The 18,934-nt window shown below is 47.3% G+C and overlaps 1 protein-coding gene across 3 annotated transcripts in view; it reads left to right on the top strand.

Annotated features, from left to right (window-relative positions):
* sesn2 (sestrin 2) overlaps window positions 1–18,666 on the top strand; it is a 28,684-nt gene extending 10,018 nt beyond the window's left edge. Inside the window, exons 1-10 of one of the 3 annotated variants that reach the window (XM_042338716.1) lie at window positions 7,778–7,890; window positions 11,581–11,646; window positions 13,033–13,230; window positions 13,745–13,927; window positions 14,389–14,622; window positions 15,066–15,213; window positions 15,404–15,522; window positions 15,833–16,023; window positions 16,642–16,786; window positions 17,268–18,666. In XM_042338716.1, coding sequence (XP_042194650.1) covers window positions 7,816–7,890; window positions 11,581–11,646; window positions 13,033–13,230; window positions 13,745–13,927; window positions 14,389–14,622; window positions 15,066–15,213; window positions 15,404–15,522; window positions 15,833–16,023; window positions 16,642–16,786; window positions 17,268–17,354 — 1,446 coding nt within the window. In that variant the 5' untranslated portion in view covers window positions 7,778–7,815 and the 3' untranslated portion in view covers window positions 17,355–18,666. Of the gene's footprint in view, window positions 1–7,777; window positions 7,891–11,580; window positions 11,647–13,032; window positions 13,231–13,744; window positions 13,928–14,388; window positions 14,623–15,065; window positions 15,214–15,403; window positions 15,523–15,832; window positions 16,024–16,641; window positions 16,787–17,267 lie in introns of those variants that run through there. The other 2 variants (XM_007894748.2, XM_007894749.2) reach the window with 2 other exon arrangements.
* Window positions 18,667–18,934: the final 268 nt, after the last annotated feature.

Consider the following 18,934-nt stretch of genomic DNA (forward strand, 5'->3'; position numbering starts at 1 on the left):
TGTCGATCCCCATTCGAGGCTGACGATGATTCAGGTTTCTGTAATCTAATCTGTCGTTTGTCAGTCCTGTCTGTCAGCAGCCTTACCCGAAATGATGTCACCTTCACGATGTTTTGCTGTAAAGCTTGTATCGCTCGAACAGGAGAGATTAAGCATGTTTTGCTGAAACGTCCCCCCGAGTCAGTTGCAACGATGCCAGTATTCCAGCGCTTTGGGGCGACCCTTCCGACATGAAAGACCCCACATGAACATAATGTCATTCGTGTTGTATGTTAACTGAAGCCTCGCGGCTTATTGGGTTTCGACCCCCGAGACATTGCCCCTATTTTCTATTCAAATTGACGAGAGCAAGAGAGACAGAGACAAGGGGCAGAGGGAGAGATAGAGCGAGCTCGCTCCTATTCCCTTCCAAGCACGGCAAAGCACCGTGTGTGGGTGGGAATGCCGGAACGCTCGGCCTGCTTGGGTACCCTTAAGCAAGGCGATGGGTTTCCGCATGTGTCAGACACCCGGTTGACCGAATCCGCTGGCACACCGGCACACCGGCAAGGGGGCAATGGGGGCGCTAACCTGCGTCGGCGTCTCGAGCTGCCGTTGTCATTGCCGTTGCCTCCGCGGGGCTTATCTGCTGCCTTGTCTATGGAGAGCAAGGACAGCGATGTTCACGAGCATTGCCGTCAAGCGAAGCATTGTGTTAGGCTTTTAATTCCGGCTCACACCTTCACAATAATGTTTGTTCTGTTCTGCGTGCATCAGCACTTGCCCTGCAGCGAGGTTTTGTAAAGTTAACTTTCGACCCGTCTGAAATTCCAAATGTTGTGCATTTGATCTTGAGCGAGGGTGGGGTGTGGGGAGAGAAATGATGTAATTTATGTCGCCCTCGGTGAACTTTATTGTTTCACGTTTGATTTGTTTTGTTTCGTTTGCACCTGAGCCTTGAAGTGATTTCAGTAACGACGGGTTCAGATATTATTAGTCATAATGATGCTTTGCATTCAATACGGCGGCTGATCACGTCTCGCGACGTGTCAAAGCACTTCACAGAATATACTGGCAAGTGGAGTGACTTTACGATTACTTTTACTGCTGTTAGTAGTCATTGTTATTAAATATTAGCGTTCAGTATACCGCAAGATTACAGACCAAAGCCAAGAGTTCAATCACAGCCCTGTCATCAGCGCATTTTTAATCTCTTAAAAAGTGTTTATTGGTGATAATAATAATAATCCTTGCATTTGATGCAGCGCCTTATGTGTTCGAGACGTCTCAAAGTGCTTCACAGAATATACTGTAAAGTGAATTGACCGTATATTTGTGGGCGAACGCGGCAGCCAATTGCGCACAGCAATGTCCCACAAACAGTCGTGGATTGAAAATGACCAATTTATTATTTTTTTGTTTGTTTTTGGAGGGATTATTATTAGGGCTCTGTGTGGAGTAAGGAAACTTGCCCAAGGTTTCGCCCTCTGCCTGGGATTGAACCCAGGTCTCTCGCTTGCAAAAGCGAGTGCTCTAACCACTGAGCTACAGGACTCCACTATTTTTGCTGCGCACAAATTGGCTGCAACATTTGTCTACAAAATACCCATTGAAATCCAGGGAGCAAGAGTGGGATCCATTAGTTTACTCGAAAGCCTGTGGGCCTTTTGCAATTAAATACATGTCTGGATTCGGGGATCCAGTTTTCAGATCAATTTGACCGTCCAGAGATCCTCAATACACTTCTCTTAAAAGAAAATGTGTGCTGGAGACTGCTCGTATGGGCGGATGAATTGCAAGAGGATTTTGTGTGGGTGTCGTGGCCTCTTAATGTTAAAATAAACTTATTCAAATGCGCAGTAAAGAAAGGGAACGAGAGGGTAGGAAATAAACTCTATACACAGTCTGTTTGCACAGTGCAATGTCAATGTCCATCTGCAATTTGCAATGTGCCCCGAGGGTATTTCCATCCACATCTATTTTATGGGTTTCAGATAGTCAGGTAAAGGATGGTCACGGGTGGCAGTCGGTTGATTATTTTCGTTTCGTGCTATTAGTATCTAATAAGATGTTATCTTTTTTTCTCGCGGAGGATAGTGGAAGGCTGGCGACTGGGTTGGGGGTGGGGGAGGGTGTGTAGGATTCATCTGGACAGATCAACAAATAAAATAAGGCATTTACTTCATGGCTGTTTGTAGGTCTTTGCTGCGCACAAATTGGCTGCAACATTTGCCTACGAAATACCCATTGAAATCCAGGGAGCAAGAGTGGGATCCATTAGTTTACTCGAAAGCCTGTGGCCCTTTTGCAATTAAATACATGTCTGGATTCGGGGACCCAGTTTTCAGATCAATGTGACCGTCCAGAGATCCTCAATACACTTCTCTTAAAAGAAAATGTACGTGTGTGCTGGAGACTGCTAGTATGGGCGGATGTATTGCAAGAGGATGTCGTGTGGGTGTCGTGGCCTCTTAATGTTAAAATAAACTGGGCCAGAGTGTGGTCAACAAACCTAGGACAACGCAAGACAATCTGGCGATCCGCATACCAGATAGGGCTGGCAATTTACATCCGAAGCCACTAGATTCAAATGGTAATTAAATGAGTCTTGCGGGTTAATTAATATAGCTGCTTTCTGTCGATTGCCTCCTGAAAAAGGGCTGTGCGTTCTCTTTCCGTGCAATGTGAGTGCCAACGTTTTGCACGGTCTTGGACTTGAGAACCGTGCCTTAATTACCGAAGACGGCCCGAAAATTGGGGAAAATTCCTCGATTCCGTCTTAATTTGGAAATCGGTTCCTTTTGAGAACTAGGCACCAAGACGTTGTGAGGGCATTGTGTCTCCATTTGTTCAGGGGTCTCAATAGGAAAGGTTTTGAACAGCCGGCTCTGAAAAGAAACCCACCTTGGCCTGACTGCTCGAGAATAATATAGTAACTTTTGATATAGCGCCTTGCCCCATCTTCTAGACGTCTCAAAGCCCTTCTATTCTGTTAGCTGTACTGAACAGCGTCACACTATCAATTGCCTCAGTGCAAGCTTTCTTCAGTGCCCCTTTTCCCATAAATATCCATTCATTAAGGAAAAAACCACCACAAACCGGCGACACAATTACAGCAGCTGAAGCTGTTCACCATGGCTGCAAATTGCTCGGACTGACCTGGGCCAGAAATAAATGCGACGCCAAAGAATGAGTCCTGAATTTAACGGCTTGCTGTTAAACTGCACGCACTTTACACTATACAATAATATAATAATAATCCTTGCATTTGATATAGCGCTTTTCACGTCGGGAGGACATCCCAAAGCGCTTCACAGAACACACTGTAAAGTGAATTGACTGTATATTTGTGGGCGAACGCGGCAGCCAATTGCGCACAGCAATGTCCCACAAACAGTCATATGGATTGAAAATGACCAATTTATTATTGTTTTGTTTTTTTGGAGGGATTATTATTAGGGGTGTGGAGTAAGGAAACTTGCCCAAGGTTTCGCCCTCTGCCTGGAATTGAACCCAGGTCTCTCACTTGCAAAGCGAGTGCTCTAACCACTGAGCTACAGGACTCCACATTTCTTTTTGTGGCTTAATTGCCACACTGAGCGACTTTAGAAACACAGCAATAATTCAACAACAATGAAAGATGCTATTTAAATGCAAGTTGTCGCGCTCTGGGTTTAGGTGAGCAGTTGCACGTGTTTTTTTTCACAAAGCACTCATTCTCCTTCTCAAACGAAGGGAAATTTTCTTGAAAAAGGCGCGACTTTCAATAGTCCGGCACTGTGATGGGTTTCCGCTCGTGTCTAGCACCCGGTTCACACTGAAAACCTGTGATCTTGTCAGCCCTCGGCTGCCTTGCCCAAGTGTGAAGCCATTTTTTTTTGGTCAACCGGGTGTCTGACACATGCGGAAACCCATCACCGTTGCTTAAGAGTCTCCAAACCAAGCTGAGATTTCCATGCATCCCACCTACACGTGGTAGATTGTTGGAATGGATCGCACTCCCTCTCTCTCTCTCCCTGGAGTGACGCACCCTGCTCATCTAATCCCAGAAAATATTTGGCACAGGTTGGCAAGAGCCAAGGCGTTGGGATAACTGCTGGAGCCTGACCAGTTAAAAACCACGTCGCTAGCCATTGACGTCGCTGTCTGTCAAGCTTTCTCACTGGGCTGTTGAATGAGTGAAACAAATCATGGGGTGTGTTTGGTTCTGTTCTCGCAATTGGAGCGTAATGAGCTCCTGGGCTTTGTCTACATACACCGCAGGAATATATATACATCTGCCAAATCCTATTCATCTGAGCAGCAAGCTCCAGGAACGCCGGGGCTAAGATCGGTGCGTGTTTGTGCTTTCAGAAATCTTGCTTATCTGCACATTTTGGCCCTGCGTGTATGTGCAACTTTTTCCAAAGGTCATTTGCAGTACAATAATGTCTGCAGTGGTTAAGCATTGCTGCCTCTGTTGCTACTACTGCTGCTGTTGTTGCTCTGCAAATCAGGCTTTTAAGTGCGATCAGCATTTATAGTGCTACGCTGGGCTTGTTGACGGTGGAGATGCATCCTTTCTCCATTTCCTTCTGCTGCTCTCGTACGGAACAAGTTGGATGGCTGTTTCAAAGCACAGGCACGATGGGCCGAATGGCCTCCTTCTGTGCCGTAAGATTCAACGAAGCCGCTCGGTCGTTTTCGTGGCGTTTACAGTGTCTACTGAGCTGATGGTCCTGCTGTTTGCGTGTGCAGCCACCTCAAACCTGCCGGAGAACAAAGAAAAGGCAAATTAGTTTGGCTGTGCCGGTTTCGAAATATTCAGAAATTGAACAGAAAAATGTGGCAATCTCCTTACTAACCTCATGACAGATTACAAGGGGCACGAATCAGATAATGTGGCTTTAGACATTGTGGCTTATCGACCGCATTGGTCTAGTTTTCACCTGGACCAAAAGCTGCAAAGTTCTACTTTTTGGTTAATCTTAGAACCCCGGGACGATCACTTTCACAGCCCGAAGGGCGGGTTGAAGCAAGAAGTCCAGTAAATAGTGGTTAGCGTGCTCGCCTCGCAAGCGAGAGGACGCGGGTTTGATTCCCGGCGAGGCAAAACCTTAGCAAGTTTCCTGGCTCCAGACGCTTCTGCTTATCTGGCAGTAAGTACAACAACAACTACAAGAAGTAGGAACCCCCCAAAAAAAGAATTAAAATGTGGTCACTTAACCAACGACTGCTTGTGGGGCACTGCTGCGCGCAATTGGCCGCCGTCTTTCACCTACAAAATACACAGTCAATCCACTGTAGAATATATTCCGTGAAGCGCTTTGTGATGTCTCAACGACCTGATAAGGCGTTATCGAATGGGTGCATTAATTATTATTGAGGAGCCTGCCCACACAAAGGGCTGCGTTGTTTTGAAGTGGATGACGTTTGCCTTCGAATTTAAAAAAAAATGTGGCAAGACTTCCCTGGAAAAGCTCTTAAGTTATTTTCTGCGAGCAAGACTGGAATGGTTTACGACGCCTTACGATGGGCGTGAAGGCAATTGGCGATGCAGGATCAATCGCACTGTTTACCCGGCACTGTGTGTCTAGCCTGGGTTGCTATCTTTCTGGCCAGCTGGCTGAAACTGAGCCAATTTAGCACAGTTCCTCTGATCTGTTCCTGCCCTCAAGAGGCTGCGCGTGTCCCATTGGGTTTCTCTCAGTTGAACGTTTGTTACCAGGCGGAACTTGACGCTTTTTTCCCCCATTGTCTTTGGTCTTTTTGGAAATTATGTATAAAACTCTGTGGCCCTTCACTGCGATACCGTTATATCAAAGTCAGCACATCGTGTCCTTATACTTTTAGCGTAGTTGTTCCCCCCCACCACCACCCCCCACTCTTACATTGGATCTTTATCCGAATAGCCATTAATCTTAATTAATATTCCCGTAATTAATAATACTCAATAATCCAAACTTGGTGATGCACATACTTTGCGATCCGCAAGCAACCTGTTGTGCAAAGAAGGGAGGTGGGGGGAGTGGGCGGGGGAAATGGTTTTAAAGAGCATCGGGTTCAATATATACTATATATCCCAAACTACGTATTGTGTCCTGAGATATCATTTCCTAACTGAAATTGATCTCATTTGTTCTTGAAAGCATCAACGCTTTCCGCTTCCACCGTCTTCCCTCGGGAGCCGGTTCCACAGCCGGGGGAGGGGAGGGGAGGGGGAGAAAAAGTCGTTGGACAAGTTTTAGAGCAACATTCTCTGCCGGCGTTGGGTAACTCGGGCAAATCTACCGGTTAGGTTTTGCTCGAACAACAACAACAACAACAACACAACAACAAAATGACATCTGTAAAGCACTCGTCAGGTCGGGAGGACATCCCGAGGCGCGGAAAGACCTTCCGGGGAAAAAAAATAACAACTTTTGTATTTGAATGTTTTTCTTGGAGGAGGAGGCTGGTGCGGGGGTGAGGGGGGTGGGGGTGCGGGGGGTGGGGGTGAGGGGGGTGGGGGTGCGGGGGGTGGTCGCGGGGTAAATGCTGTATCAGAATTGTTCCCCACCAGTTTGAGGATGGAGCAACCAACCCCCTCTCTGTGTGTCTCTGTCTGTGTGTGTGTGTCTGTCTCTATGTGTGTCTTTGTGTGTGTGTCGCTATCTGTCTGTGTGTCTCTGTCTGTCTGTGTGTGTCTGTGTGTCACTATCTGTCTGTGTGTCTCTGTCTCTCTGTGTGTGTTTGTGTGTCTCTGTCTGTCTGTGTGTGTCTGTCTCTCTGTGTGTGTCTGTGTGTCACTATCTGTCTGTGTGTCTCTGTCTGTCTGTGTGTGTTGTGTGTCTCTCTCTGTCTGTGTGTCTGTCTCTCTGTGTGTGTCTGTGTGTCTCTGTCTGTCTGTGTGTCTCTGTCTGTCTGTGTCTGTCTCTCTGTGTGTGTCTGTGTGTCACTATCTGTCTGTGTGTCTCTGTCTGTCTGTGTGTCAGTCTCTCTGTGTGTGTCTGTGTGTGTCTCTCTCTGTCTGTGTGTCTGTCTCTCTGTGTGTGTCTGTGTGACCAGCTGTTTGAGGGGGCGGGGCCAGGAGCTAGACCACACCCCCTACTCCCCCCTGGGCCCGCGATTGGTGGGTGGGCGGGGCCTGGCCGGCGGTGGGCGGGGCCTGGCCGGCGGTGGGCGGGGCCTGGCCGGCGGTGGGCGGGGCCTGGCCGGCGCTGTATATAAGGCTTGTATCAGCTGGAGCTCAGAGCAGGAGCTCCTGCCCCCACCCTGTCTGTGTCACCCTCTGTGTCACCCTCTCTCTATCTGTCTGGCTGTGTGACTCTCTCTGTCTGTGTGACTGTCTCTGTCTGTGTGACTGTCTCTCTCTCTGTGCGACTCTCTCTGTCTGTGTGACTGTCTCTGTCTGTGTGACTGTCTCTGTGACTCTCTCTGTCTGTGTGACTGTCTCTCTCTGTCTGTGTGACTGTCTCTCTCTGTCTGTGTGACTCTCTCTCTGTCTGTGTAACAGTCTCTGTCTGTCTGTGTCTCTGTCTGTGTGACTGTCTCTCTCTGTCTGTGTGACTCTCTCTCTCTGTCTGTCTAACAGTCTCTGTCTGTCTGTGTCTCTGTCTGTGTGACTGTCTCTGTGACTCTCTCTGTCTGTGTGACTGTCTCTCTCTCTGTCTGTGTGACTGTCTCTGTGACTCTCTCTGTCTGTTTGACTGTCTCTCTCTCTGTCTGTGTGACTGTCTCCCTCTCTGTCTGTGTGACTGTCTCTGTGACTCTCTCTGTCTGTGTGACAGTCTCTGTGACTCTCTCTGTCTGTGTGACTGCCTCTCTCTCTGTCTGTCTGTCTGTCTGTCTGTCTCTGACGCCTCCTGTCTGGCTGCCATGAGAGTAGCCGCCACCATAGACAACCGCCCGGACTATCTCACCTGTGACGAATGGCAAATGGCTCGTATCAAGGTAGTGGGTGGGGAGGAATCCCGGGCGCTGTTACCACCTCGTGTTTGCGGTGAAAGTTATCTATTTCATCGCAGCGCCTTGGGACGTCCTCCCGCCGCGAAAGCCGCTATGTAAATGCAGTGTTGTTGTTGTTGTTCAGCGGAGCCACTCGATGGCGAGAGCCCTCCTGCAGTTATTGCACCCAACGGGCTTTAATAATTTGGTGATCGGATCGATAATTGGTGCTCAAGATCCAGGAGAAAGGCTTTTTTTTTTACATTTTTTTTTAAAACAATTATACGCGGGCGCACGCGTGTGTGTGTGTGAGAACGTCTCAACGGCGTGACAAGTCGCTATATCAATGGCAAGGTTTATTATTATTATTATTATTATCATCATCACCATTGGGATTGTTCCCCCTTATTTGAAATGTGCTTTTAAACGAATCGCAGCCTTCGCTCCGGAGCCCCGGGGGGAAAGGAAGTTTTTTTTTAAAAAAAAAACAGAAACTTATCATCATTTTGGAAATAAAAGACCCTTTAGGCTAAAAGGAACAGTTGCCTTTGTAACGCGTCTTATGAAGGGTTTAAGGCTTTTGTTTCTCTCTCTCCTCTCTCTCTCTCTCTGTCTTTGTGCTCGTAGACTCTCTTTTCCGTTGTCGTATCTGTATCGGTTTAAAAAAAAGTCTGATTATCCGAACCGTTTTGATTTCCTGCTCCAGCTGGCAGCTTTATTGGATTGTCACGCAGAAGTTATTTGTGCGGGGGTTTGCAAGCTATTTGCTTGAGCCGGAAGGAAAATTGATTTGGGTAGTGGTGGGTGGTGGTGGGGGGGGGAAGGAGAGAAAGAAAACTGTGAAACTATTCCTCTTTTCGAGATGACGTAACTGGTAAAAAAAATAACACTTTTGTAGCCTCGGAATAAAAGATTGGGGTCGTTCAACATGCTTACTCTCAGCTTGCTCCAGACCTACCCGTAAACCTTCAGCGGGCAACTTGGAGGCAGCTCTTGCAATTGCCACGAAAGCCCTGGGCGAATAAGAGGAAAAATCTTGTTCGGGTAGAATCGCTTTGCCTTCCAACCAGAGAATTTGCTTGTGGTTATGTTCCCCCCCCCTCCGCACCACCCTTTCCCTGTAACTTGATGTTGTTGCCTACAAACTCAACAGGATTGGTAAAACAGCCTCCCTCCCAAGGCGGCCAAACTGCACGTGAAAACCGAGACGGTGAACGTAAAGGAAGGCAGTAAATTGCATTTACACAGCGCCTTTCACGTCGGGAGGACAGCTGAAGGCTCTGAGAGAATCAATAATAATAGTCCTTGCGTTTGACAAGGGGCCTTATCGCGCCTTCGAGGCGTCTCAAAGCGCTTCACAGACAGAGTGCACCGTAAAGTGAATTGACTGTTTTTTTTTTCTGCGGGTGACCAGCGTAAACTTTCTTATTAAACAGGAATGCAATTCAAGAGAGCGATTTTTAAGTGGGCAAATTGCCGAGACTGAATTTAACAAAGGTCAAGCCTTCAAGGTAAACCATTGACAGAGGGTCAATTTCAGCGGCTCTGTCCGTCTGTCTGTCTGTCTGTCTGCCTTTTAAGTGCAGGGTTTAAAAACTTCCTCTTATAGTTTCATTACAGTTTACTGTTGAGTCTGTATTCGTGTGTGTGTGTGGGGCAAGACCAACGAGATGACACTTGCTATAGTATCCAGCCCAAACTTCCTTAGAAACATGTTTGCCAGTCAACTGTTTGAAGTCGAATTAGGTAGGAAATAGACGTGTTGTGACATATTGGGTTTTCCAAAAAAAAAAAAAAAAATCTGCTGTTGGGCTTTCGAAACGGTTTTTCTTTGTATCGCAATGATATTATATTATAATTCTGTTAATTAGAATTGTATATATCTTTTTAATGCGCCCGCGAGGGTAAAAGCCTCGCGTCGGGGAGGGCAGGGCCCGGGTCGCGTCCACGAGGGACGTCCCGAAGCGCTTCGCGGGGTACGCGAATTATTATTACTATTATTATTACTATTACTATTATGGAGTCCTGTAGCTCGGTGGTTGGAGCACTCGCTTCGCAAGTGAGAGACCTGAGTTCAATTCCAGGCAGAGGGCGAAACCTCGGGCAAGTTTCCTTACACCACACAGAGCCTAATAATAATCCCTCCAAAACCAAAAACAATAGTAAATTGGTCATTTTCAATCTACGACTGTTTGTGGGACATTGCTGTGCGCAATTGGCTGCCGCGTTCGCCCACAAATATACAGTCAATTCACTTTACAGTGTGTTCTGTGAAGCGCTTTGGGACGTCCTCCCGACGTGAAAAGCGCTATATCACATGCAAGGATTATTATTATATTCCAGTTACACCTTGATGGAAATGGATTGGAAAAGTCTCCCGGGTTTCTGGTAAATGACACATTTTTTGGGGGGGAGATATTGTCACCCAGCTAAAATAACGTGAAAGGCGCTATACACAATCCCGACGTGAAAGGCGCTATGCAAATGTAATCTTGTTGTTGTTGTCACCCAGCCAAAATAAAACAAAACCCCAAGTGAGGGCATGTGGTATCTGATTAATTGATCACAAACTCTTCCGCTACTTGTTTTCCTGCCTGTTCAAACAAGTCAACGCCACTAAAGTTACCCCCGCAGAGCGCGCGAGGACAGACGGGCATTTCCACTGGTCCTTTTCGACGTCTGTGCAATCGGCTGTGCTTCCAGCCTCTCCGCCCCGACCCGCTGGAACTCTCTGCCTCGATCCCTCCGCCTTGCACCCCTCTTTTGCACACCTTCGGATCACACCTGAAGAATATCCTCTTCGACTGCGCCTAAGGTCACCTCCCCTCTCCCCCTGGCTCGGCCTCAGACTCCACCAACTGTTGTGAGCGACGATACGTAGATGCAAGTTGTTGTGGTTGTAATCCAAATGTTTTGCCGGTGTTAAATCTCTGGCGGGTTTAATCCTCGCCTCTGCCTGCACGGCTGTGAGTTCCACTGCTGGCTTGATGATGATGATAATAATAATAAAAATAATCCCTGCATTTGATGTAGGACCTTATCATGTCTTCAAGATGTCTCATTCCATGGAGCGCTTTGGCACTTCCTATTAGAGGGCTCAGGTTTTTATCTAACTAAACCTAGTGCGCAGCTTGTACTTTATTTTCCGAAGGGAAGCTGTAGTGAGACAGAGGCCAGGCATGCTGAATGACGTAACTAATCTGAATGTTGCTGCATGTAACTCTGGCGTCAGAGGGACTGTGGTGAGCGAGCAGTTTGCTTGGCTCACTTTGAGATTGGGATCGACTCTGACAGCAGCGGAACCTCAATGGAAACCTGTCCTGTACGCAGGTTTTATTTCATGAACTTAATAGGTGGTAGCTTTTCAAATGGTACGTATGTGCACGCGAGTGTATATGCTTTATATATATATATATATATATCAATTAATATATTATGTATTATAGAGAGAGAAAGCGAGATATGTCTGTATTACGTGTGTTAGATCTCATTTTTCCTATACGGTGTGTACACTCATACAAGTATAGCATTGAAATATTTCGATTTAAATCCGTGTTAGGACTCGTCTGGTATAAAAGGTGATTGTTTCTATTAATGTGGTTTTTTTTCCCTCTCTCTCTCTCTCTCCGGTTAGGGACGGCTTGTGGACTAAGCTCTTAACATATTTTTTTTTTAAAAAAAACATCTATTTTTCAGGAGCGAAAAGTTAAAATCCCGCAACCGCTCGGTCAAGGTTCAAGTTCCTTCATTCCGGTCAAGGAGGTATGTGATTTCTTGATTACTTGGTTGTTTCAAAGCATTGGTTCATGACGACAACTTATAATATTCTACGCTTTTGTCTGAAAAGCGCTGTGACGGTGCCTGCAGCAATGACTCTTAAACCTTCCGTCCGTTCGTCTAGTTTTCACTCACGTAACCTCGACTGGTTTGTGTTGTCAGCATCTGAATTCGACCGATTTTTTTTCAAAACAAAACACACAGGTTTAATTTGGGTGAGGGTTTAGATCGTGGAATAATGATCCTTGCATTTGATCTACAGCCTTATCACCTCTTCGAGACATCTCAAAGCGCGTTGCAGAATGCACTAAAGTGAATTAATTGACTATATTTTGCGGCACAGTCACAGGTCCTGTACTGCCACCCCCACCTCACTTGTAGCAGCGTTCGACGGAGTTAGAGTCAAGATCATGATCAGGAATATTATTGTTGCTGCTACTAATAGAATTATACAGTACAGAAGGAGGCCATTCAGTCCATTGTGTCTGTCGGCTTTTTGAAAGGAGCCGCACAAATCAATCCTATTCCCCCGCTAATGAAATAATAACCTTTGCATTTGATATAGGGTCTTGTGTCGTGGAGACGTCTCAAAGCACTTAGCTTTACTGTAAAGTGTAGTGATTGTGTGTGTGTGTGTGAGAGAGAAAACTTTCTCACACACAGAGTGAGAGAAACTCACTCTCTCACACACACACACACCCACAGCCAAATCAGGGTGATCAGGTTCACCTTCCAAAGGTTTGCGTTACGCCTGATATGGGGACTGCAAAACAAATAGTCTCTGCAAGGACAATATTTCGAGTGGGTGCTGCAGATTTTACAGCGTTGCAGTAAACGTCGTGTCTTAAAATAGTCAAATTGTAGTCTTTTTTTTCCAACCTGTACTAAAATTGAACAATTATTGATATTAGTGGTGGTGTATTTTTGATACCTCAAGGATAAAAAGATTTGAGGTTTAAAAACCTTTTAGAGTATTAAGGTGCCATATTGCACGCTAGGATTATTATTAAAAGGGTGAAACCTTTTCTTTTTTTTTTCCCCTCCGCTGTCCCCCTCTGTATCCTCCCCCTCTCCTCCCGCATCCTCCTCCACTCTGTCCTCTTCCCCCCCCTCTCTCTCTCTCTCCTTCTCCCCCCCCCACCTCCCCCTCCTTCCTACCACAGCGTGCCGAGTCCACTGCTAATCTCCAGCTGAGACCCTGCAACTCGGCTCAGACGATGAAGGGACCTTTTGACTCTCTGTTCTGCGCATTCGGTGCCTTTTGTTTGCCCGAGCGTGACCGGCAATGGGGACGGGCTCCCTATTATGGCAACAAAACCAGGGTCTGATCATTGGCAGATGTGCCGCATTGACTCTTACCTTCTGTTGCAGATCCTGCAGGAAGGCCTGGACGATGCTGAGAGGCAGCTCTTTATCGAGGCCTTTGTGTCGACCGGCCGGGTGGACAACGTAACCATGGTGATGGGTTTGCACCCGCAGTACCTCGACAGCTTTTGGAAAACTCAGTACTATCTGCTGCAGATGGATGGCCCTCTGCCCTATCACTACAGGCATTATGTGGCCATAATGGTGAGTGATCCCCAACCCTTGTGCTGGAGGGACCTTGGCCTTTATTTGTCCAGCCGTTCCTACGTTCCAAGGTTAACAGGAGCCGAGTGGGAAGAATCCGTCCCCCACTCCGGTGACCATTTTAACAGATGGACGGACTTGACAGCCGTCAAATTCAATCCGTCTTAAACGCAATTTAATACATAAAGAAACTGGCGGTTTTTTTTGGGGGGGGGGAGTGGGGAAAAAGAGTCTCCGAGGATTTTCTGAAACTGGTGTGGGTTTTTTTGGGGGTGGGGGGGGCCGTTTGTGGGGACCCCGCTGTGCGCAATTGGCTGCCGCGTTTCGCCCGCAAAATACACAGTCAATTCAATTTACAGTATATCCTGTGAAGCACTTTTGAGACGTCTCGAGGACGTGATGAGGCGCCGTATCAAATGTAAGGGTTCTTCCTTATTTTTTTGACCTCCGTTACGGTCTTCCTCAAATAGACGCCAAACCTTCTAACGGGCGTTTCTCTGACCTGTTGTCGCAGGCTGCAGCTCGCCACCAGTGTTCGTACCTGGTCAATCTCCACATCAACGAGTTCCTCCAAGTTGGCGGAAATCCCGTGTGGTTGAACGGCTTGAACTTTGTACCCCAGAAGATGAGGAATCTCAACGAAATCAACAAAATCTTGGCTCACAGACCGTGGCTCATCACCAAAGAGCACATTGAGGTAAAACTCCCCGCATCGTCCATTCCTCTCCCGCCTCGTTCTTCCCTCTCGCCTCCGTCCATTCCGCTCAGTCTCCGGGCTACTGCAGGTCCCAGCCCGCTCCTCGTTAAGGGTCCCGTGTGGAGTTGGCTTATCGCTGCAAAGCTGACTCGCCACCCGGTCGTCAACAGCAATGATAATCTTACTTTCGGGAGGACGTCTCAAAAGCGCTTCACGCAGCCTGAGATCGGTGGTGGGGCGGAGAGGAAGGGCCGAGGGTTCAGGGGTGCTGCATAAATCAGCTTTAGACTTGAAAATATTACGCTGGAATGTTGCTAAGCTGATATAGAAACTGCTGAGTTAATAAACTTCGCCCAACCTCAATATCAAGCACTCTGAGATTCTGTGCAAGGGCGTGAAGGGCGCTACGTAAATGCAGTTGGTTGTTGTTCTCGTGTGTCTTATCTCTCTGCTTCCCCTAGAACCTGTTGAAGGCTGGTGAGAACAGCTGGACTCTGGCAGAACTCATCCACGCTGTGGTTCTCCTCACCCATTACCATTCCCTGGCTTCCTTCGTGCTGGGCTGCAGTATCAGGCCAGAGGTGGACCAGGAAGGCGGTTACACCTTCAGACCTCCCTCCCCGCCCTCCCCCCGCAGCCACGGCTCAGACAGCCCGAGAATCGCCACGTTGGAGGAGGCCGTGAACGGCAACGGAGTAAGCGAATCCATCCTCTGCTCAAGCTCTTAATAAGCGCTCGTCAATGGTTCCTAAACATGGCGCTGTTTGCTTTCAGTCGCTGGGTTTGGGTCGAGATGGCAGAGGGTTTTTAATGCAAAAGCTTGTTATTGAATTTTGTTTTCTGTGGCGTGTTGTTTTCTTTGGGGGGGGGAGTCTGTCCCCAAATATGTCACACCCAGGGGGATGCGAGGTGCAAAGAGAGAGCGATGTGTGTTGGGGGGGGGAATAGAGAGAGAGAGAGCGGGTGGGGGAGAGAGAGAGCATTGTGGTGGGGAGGGAGGGAGAGAGAGAGGTCGAGATACTGCAAAATGGAGTAGCGGAGAGCGGGATAGAGAGGGGGCGGAAAGGCTGACGGACCACATTTTACCCAGTGGCATTCAGAGTTCCTCTCATCGATTCCCTTTGCGATGGGTTTTCAGGCCAGAGACGCCCTGTGCGAGGTGGAGGTGCTGATGGAGAAGATGAAGGTGCTGCAGGAAGGCCGACAGGACGAGGAGGCCAGCCAGGAGGAGATGGCCACCAGGTTCGAGAAGGAGAAATGGGAAAGCCTGCTCGTGACCCCCACAGGTAGTGTCCCGAACTCAGCCGCCCGCCCGCACGCAAACCTTCCCGCCTCTCGGAGCTCGTTCTTCCCGTTCATCGGGCGTTCGCCTGGCTCAGCCCTGCCTCGGGGTCAAGCCCGGGTTAAAGGGGTTCAGGCCCCACGTCGGGATTTGGGAACGTTGCTGGGCGACAATTAACTGCGGTCTTCTCCCAGCAGATGACGGAGAAACCTTGCCTCCGACCAACTTGTCGTGCCTCGTGAAGGATGCAGAGTTCGGATACAAGGACTTCAGCCGTCGAGGGGAGCACACTCCACCCACGTTCCGGGCGCAGGTAATGGACCACAGGGTCCGGGGTGGACGTTGTGGGGTGGGGGCGGGGGGGAATGGAGACCTGAGCGGGGTCAGAGCGGCAAAATGGAAATATCTCAACCACGGCAACAACTTTCATTTATGTGGCAGCCTGCACCCGGGTTAGTGTCTCGCGGGGCTTCTACACCTGTGGAGTAATCTTCGATCATCACTGGAAATTTCCACTTTATGGTGTTTCCCGCGAAGCGCTTTGAGACGTCTCGACGACGTGATGAGGCGCTGTATCAGAAATGCGAGGATACTTCTTGTAAGTCTCGTGCCTCTGCTTCTAGGATTACTCTTGGGAAGACCACGGTTACTCGTTGATTAACCGCCTATTCCCTGAAGTTGGGCAGCTTTTGGATGAGAAGTTTCAGGTGGTGTATACTCTGACGTACAACACCATGGCTATGCACTGCGATGTAGACACCTCCATGCTGAGACGAGCCATTTGGAATTACATCCATTGTGTATTCGGCATCAGGTACGTAATGGCTTGTGTGTGCATGTACAGTGTGTGTGTGTGCGCAGCCCAACTCATGTGGCAACTCCTTCACCTCCCGTCCAGAAGGTTGTGGGTTCAAGCCCCACGTCAGGACTTTGAACTCACTCACACAGTCCAGGCTGACGCTCAAATACATCTACTGAGTTGTTACGTTGGACGTTCACTCTGTGGCCGTTTATGGGACGTTGCTGTTTGCAAAGCGGCTAAATTCTATGAAGCGCTTTGAGACATCCTCCTGACATGATAAGGCTCCATATCCAAATGCAAGGCTTATTATTATTATAATTGTATTCGAAAGTAGGCTTTGCAAATGGCAATTACTCCCCGACTAGTTTTGAGCCTTTGAACTTGGATTTTATTACTACTACTGATGATAATAATTTGGTCACTCAATCCATGACTGTTTGTAACTCACTGCTGCGCGCAATTAGCTGCTGCGTTTCGCCCATACAATATGCAGTCAATTCGCTCTATAGGATATCCTCTGAAGCGCTTTGGGACATCTCGAGAAGGGGCTGTATCGATTGCAAGGATTGCTATGTTGTTATTTCGGCTGGTTATTCAGCGTCTCGTGGCTTGTTGTTTTGCTCTGAGTAGATACGACGACTATGACTACGGGGAAGTTAATCAACTGCTAGAACGCAGCTTAAAGATGTACATCAAGACAGTGGCCTGTTATCCCGAGAAAACCACCAAGCGAATGTACAACGGCTTCTGGAGACACTTTAAACATTCGGAAAAGGTATTTATTTCTCCTACAATTCTTTGAATTTTATATAAAAAATAAGAATAATATGCATTTCGCAAGTTAGACCCGTTGCGCAGTGTATCGACTTATCCACCATATTCCCCCCAAAGAAAATGCGGTCACCCAATCTACGACTGTTTGCGGGACGCTGCTGTGCGCCATTGGCTGCCGCGTTTCGCCCACAAAATACACAGTCACTAGACTTGACAGAGTATTCTAGCTTTGAGACGTCTCGAAGACGTGATAAGGCGCTGTATCGGATGATGATAAGATTTATAATCATAATAAACCTTGCATTTGGTATAGCACCTAATCATGTCTTCAAGACGTCTCAAAGCGCTTCACGGAATATACGATGATTATATAAATCGAGATACCTTGCGCATTTGGCTGTCTCCTTGTACATTGTGCATTTTATTAGTTAGCGTTCTATTAAAACTTTTTGTTCTATTTTTTTTCCCTCGCCTGTGTTCAGGTCCATGTAAACTTGCTCCTCCTCGAAGCTAGAATGCAAGCTGCACTACTCTATGCATTGAGAGCCATTACTCGGTTCATGACGTGATTCCTGTCAAATTGTCTACCTTCAATGACTAGGCAGCTCTCTGCCTCTCGTTTAAACTGCAAGTTCTATGGGTTTGCTGTACCGAAACAAGCAGCCTTGCACAATTCAGAAGACCATTAGCGTTTGAAATTCACAATCTGTGTAAGAGTCAAATAACCTTTCTTGATAGTTTTTTTTAATATATATATAATATGTGTGTGGGTCGGGGGAAAGGCATCAACTTCAGTATTCTTTTCCTGTGTTCATTACATGTTGAATAGTACGAAAGGTTTTGTAGCTTTAAGATCAAACCTCACAGGTCTACATGTCGTGGGCAGTGGGTATAATGTCACTTTCTAGACAACTGAAAGCTTGAATGTATTATTTAGAACTTTAAACTGTGAAGCCTGGTCCCAAGCACAGGCTGCTATTCTGTGTACTGTATAGCCCTCGTGGGGGCCTTATTTATTTTACTGTTTTTGGACGTTTCCTAGTGATTCTCGAAGAATTATTGAGCCATCCGGGGGTGCGGGCTCTTATTTAGGTGAGTTTGACCACAAGAATGGCATAAGATTCTCAGTTTGGTGAGAGGAATGGGACGGGTTTGTCACCTTCCACTATTTTAAAGGCTTTCCTTTCTTTCCGCCCGCCCCTTCACCAAACCTTGGCGAGTTTGAAACTCTTTCACTTGGGAATTCTAACCACCGCTCCCTTTGGCAAATGATAACTCGCGCCAAGTCCGCCTCCAGCCCCCAGTGCACCAGGGTGACTTTTGTAGTATCTTCACTCCGAGGCACGGCAGACAACAAACGACCAGACTACACAATGCCAAAGTTAATCGGAGCAAGCCCACTGCCATATGGGTGAGGCGCAAGTGACAGTTTCGCTGTTTTATTCCGCCACCACCCCCACCACCCCAACACCAAACAGTTTTGGGGGCAGAGAGGGGGTTGAGGTGAGGTTAGACACCGCAGTAAAAAAAAAGTTGCCCGTTTGTGTTGCTGGGTGTCAAAGGACAGCCTCTCGCATGTATTTTCGGACCGGCGGATGTTTGCACAAGACGCACTTGGGATATTTTGACGCCACCGACAATGTGTTTCGCTCCAGAAAAACACCAAAGCTTTAGGCACGCCGAGAGGATCCGATCTGTGTTGTTAAGTTGTCAATGCCTTGATTTGCACACACCACTTTTTTCTCTCTTTCTCTCTCTCTCTCTCTCGTGTTCTCTCTCCCTCTCTCGTGTTCTTAGTTTTTGCACATAGTGGCCATTTTTTCGCAGCGTTTGATTTGGTTATCTGATGTTACTGCACTAAGTATTTCTGCTGTTTTTTTTTTTAAAAAGCACAAGCAAAACAAAAAAAATTTTGCCTGAGATCTCCGAAATTAAAACTCAGCACATTTTCCTGCTAGCCAGTGCCAAAAAAAAAGAGTAAGGTTTTCTTCCTGTTTTTAATTTAAAAAAATAATAAATCCGGCACCTGCATAATATATCTGTTGAGACGGTGGTATTATTATTTTTTTTTAAAACGACCCGTTTTATGCAGTTGTTGTCGATATAAGAGCAGAAGGATTTTGGAATCGTTACAGATTAACTCGGGAGT

Source organism: Callorhinchus milii, unplaced genomic scaffold (assembly GCF_018977255.1).
Source record: "Callorhinchus milii isolate IMCB2004 unplaced genomic scaffold, IMCB_Cmil_1.0 Scaffold10, whole genome shotgun sequence".
In the NCBI taxonomy this organism is placed as follows: Eukaryota; Metazoa; Chordata; class Chondrichthyes; order Chimaeriformes; family Callorhinchidae; genus Callorhinchus; species Callorhinchus milii.